At 36.9% G+C, this 3,598-nt stretch overlaps 2 protein-coding genes across 2 annotated transcripts; one reads left to right on the forward strand and one right to left on the reverse strand.

The window, feature by feature from the left end:
- Positions 1-379: 379 nt before the first annotated feature.
- On the reverse strand, positions 380-692 carry KRTAP6-2 (keratin associated protein 6-2). The gene has a single exon (XM_055373938.1). The coding sequence runs from the start codon at positions 662-664 to the stop codon at positions 476-478; it is 189 nt and encodes a 62-aa protein (XP_055229913.1). The 5' UTR covers positions 665-692; the 3' UTR covers positions 380-475.
- Positions 693-2,869: 2,177 nt separating this feature from the next.
- KRTAP22-1 (keratin associated protein 22-1) lies at positions 2,870-3,183 on the forward strand. The gene has a single exon (XM_031005275.2). It carries the CDS (start codon positions 2,904-2,906, stop codon positions 3,048-3,050), a length of 147 nt encoding a protein of 48 aa, XP_030861135.2. The 5' UTR covers positions 2,870-2,903; the 3' UTR covers positions 3,051-3,183.
- The last annotated feature ends 415 nt before the right edge of the window (positions 3,184-3,598 follow it).

A 3,598-nucleotide genomic window follows, 5' to 3' on the forward strand; every position in this document is an offset into this window, starting at 1 on the left:
GTTCATGCTCGGTTTTCTATTCTATTGAAGCAGTGATAACATGGGTTACGTTGAGACATTGTTAGGATAACATAAATAGGGAAAAAAGCTAAAAAGATAAATACTGGATACTAATGAAAAGAAAATCAGGATGGTAATTCCAGATTGAAAAAGTGTATTAGGAAAACAGAAAATAAGTTCCTGCATGAAAATCAAAAAGCAAGATCTATAACAGCATCATCTTGATGAGAGGCCACAGGAGTTCATAGGATGAATTTTACATTATTTTAATTTTCATGCATTAAATGCAGAAAAGGAAGTTGAAAATACTAGATCCAGAGGGTACTGGGGGTGGGGGGGTCAGTCTTCAGATAAATCACATCAGAAACTTTTAATATAAGATAATCTTCATCCAGCCCCGAGCTCAGAGCATACAGGGTTCAGAATTGGTGAATCCCGATGTCACAGGATAGAGGATGAGTCTCCCACAGTGTCCTCAATAGTAGTAGCCAGAGCCGCATCCATAGCCACAGCCACAGAAGAAGCGGGAGCCGTAGCCATAACCATAGCCACAGCAGGAGCCATAGCCACAGCCCAGGCTTCCATAGCCATAGCCTAGGCCTTCGTAGCCACAGCACCCATAGCCATGGTCGCCATAGTAGTTTCCGTAGTAGCTGCCACACATCGTGATGGTTGTGGAGGTTGTCCTTGGGTAGGAAGGAGTGTAGGTGACTTCAGTATGGACACTTCCTGTAGAAGGCCTTTTATATGCCTCAGGATGGGAATGATCCAGCAGAGGTAGCATACCATTGGCTAATTTTTTGACTAATATAATTAGTTTGTTTTTTCTCAATTGTAAGATAATGCTGCAGAGGTATTAAGGAGGCTTGTTTTGTTTGGCCTTGCAATTTGGGCTCCCCTTATCTGATTGAGGGCTCTGATGAAAGGAGACCTCACACACTCACACTCATATAATCCTGCCTCAAACTAGACTTTCTATAGCCATCCTTTACATCAAGAAAGACTTTTGTTAGTTACACTCTTATTTGCTCTAGGCCCCAATTAATTTTACTCTTTTGCACAACATTCAACAAAGAATAACTTTGCCTTTTTAGTATTTCTTCTCTCTTTATCCAAATAATACTTTTTTCAGGGATTTAGTGTCTTTTCTATACTAAAGCCATGATGTTGATAATAATTCAACTAATTAAAAATTCTAGAAAACCAGATCTGAGAAAAATTTGTTGTATTTTTCTACTTATACCAGTGAGTCTAATTTTCCTTTATGTTCAACCTCTACGGAAGAACAAGAAAATGTAAGTTATTCTCTTGATTTATAAAAGAATTAATAAATGACCAAGTCAATAAAATGGAACAATAGTTTTATATTCTCTTTTAACTTCTTATCTTAAAATAATCTCAGGCATAGAGACAGTTGTCAAAATAGTATAGAAAATTTCCATATATCCATCATTCAACATCCCCTAATATTAATATCTTTCATAACCATAATCCACTTATCAAACCAAAGAAATTAACTGTGTACAGTATTCTTAACTAAACTGCAGACTTTATTTTACCATTTTTCTGTTTTTATTAACATTTTATTTTAAGTTCTAGGACCATGGTTCATTGTAGCACTATTCACATATTTCTTTTAATGTTCTTTTTTTCTGTTCTTGGATCCAATTCACATTGCATTTGGTTTTTGTACTTCTTAGTCACCTCCAATTGCTCATGGTTCATTCGTCTTTTCTTGGCTTTTATGACCTTACAATTTTAGAGAGCCAGATATTTTGTGGAATATTCCCCAGTTGAATCTGTCTGAGGTTTCCTCATATGTAGATTGAGGTTATACATTTGGGAAGAGATGTAACTCTTGTCTTGTGCCATCTCAGGGAGTCATGATGCCAATAAATCTTTGAGTAATTCTGGAATTGTTTTAAAATTCAGATTTTTAATAGAAGTCCTTTTCTTACTATATATCCAGAATCAACGAAGTCAAAAATCAAAGTCTTTGCCACGGTTTAGAATCATATATAAAATGATAGCTACATGTGAAGTATAAACCAAAGAGAATGATATTGCTCCACAAAAAGTGATGAAACACCTTATCACTCAACATTTTACAAGTGAATGCTGCCACCATGACTTCTCTTACACGCTTATCATCCTTCCTTATCACTTTGGAACTACACTCTTATTCCCAAGTCTGCATATATGTATTTAGGCTGAAGGATATTATTGGGTGAAAGTAGGATTTTTAAAAAATGGAAGCCATCATGTCCATAACCCCAGGCTTTGGGAGGCCGAGGTGGGCGGATCATGAGGTCAGGAGATCAAGACCATCCTGGCCAACATGGTGAAACCCCATCTCCACTAAAAATACAAAAATTAGCTGGGCATGGTGGCACGCACCAGCTACTCAGAAGGCTGAGGCAGACAATCCAGGAGAATCACTTGAAACCAGGAGGTGGAGGTTGCAGTGAGATTGTGCCACTGCACTCCAGCCAGGCAACAGAGCTAGTCTCTGTCTCACAACAACAACAACAACAACAAGTGGAAGCCATGTGGGTTACTCTTTGTTGCTGGTAATGTAGTTTAAATTTGACATCTGAAATAAACAAGTCATCAAAATAGGAGATGGATCTTTTATTAAAGGTACATTATTTCATTATATTCAACATTCCTGAGAAACAGCAAAGTTGTCTTGGATGTATTGGTTACAAGGAATATTTTAGATGGTTTCAGTGCTAATTAGTGTGGAATGTGAATCTAACAGTGCCTGTGATTTGTCCCACATACCATTCATGTGGTATTTAAGGCCCTTATTATAAGCTTAAAACTTTAAACTTAAAACTATATAAACTGAAAACTCTAGAATCTGATCCTGCTATACAACTGAGCCTACCTTTCCTGAAACTATGCGCTTTGATAACAACTACCATGGTGGCCAGGGCTATGCCAAAGGAGGCCTGGGCTGCAGCTATGGCTGTGGTCATAGCGGCTATGGCTATGCCTGCTACTGCCCATGGTGTTATGAAAGATCTTGGTTTTCTGGCTGCTTCTGAGAAATTAGAGATTGCTGATCTGTTTAGGCCATTCTCTTACGAGCTATGTTTTCTTCCCGTGTTATTTATAATAACAATGTTTTTTTCTGTTCAAAGAGTGACAACTAAAATTTAGCCCACATTGCCAAGTCAGAATTTATTTGATTAGCTGGAAGTTCCAACAATTTAATCAAATGAAAAAAGAACCTTTGATGTTGTGTTACTAGTATATGATTAAGTACAAATAATCTTAAGCATTTTCATTTGGGAAAAAGTCTAAATTTATTTTTCATCAAAGGTAATTTATTTTGCAAACCTACAGCATTTTCCTACCTATATTTATTTATCTAGACTACCTATATTATTTGTGATTGTGTGTGTGTGTTCAGGAGCACATATGTAAGGTTGCTGACCCATTGGAAACTTACAGTTGATGATGTGGATGTGTTAGGTCTGACCAATAGTACTTTGATAAAATGTGTTCTCATGGGCAGAGCCAAGTGGTACTATAATTTACTTTGATCTCTCAAAGCCTCATCTTCAGTGTATCCAATGTTTGACTAAAATCA

This window comes from Gorilla gorilla, chromosome 22, assembly GCF_029281585.2.
Source record: "Gorilla gorilla gorilla isolate KB3781 chromosome 22, NHGRI_mGorGor1-v2.1_pri, whole genome shotgun sequence".
Lineage (NCBI taxonomy): Eukaryota > Metazoa > Chordata > Mammalia > Primates > Hominidae > Gorilla > Gorilla gorilla.

Bases quoted from the DNA above. Each gene is read 5' to 3' on its own strand.
- KRTAP22-1 (XM_031005275.2), top strand. From the start codon at position 2,904: ATGCGCTTTGATAACAACTACCATGGTGGCCAGGGCTATGCCAAAGGA.
- KRTAP6-2 (XM_055373938.1), bottom strand. From the start codon at position 664: ATGTGTGGCAGCTACTACGGAAACTACTATGGCGACCATGGCTATGGG.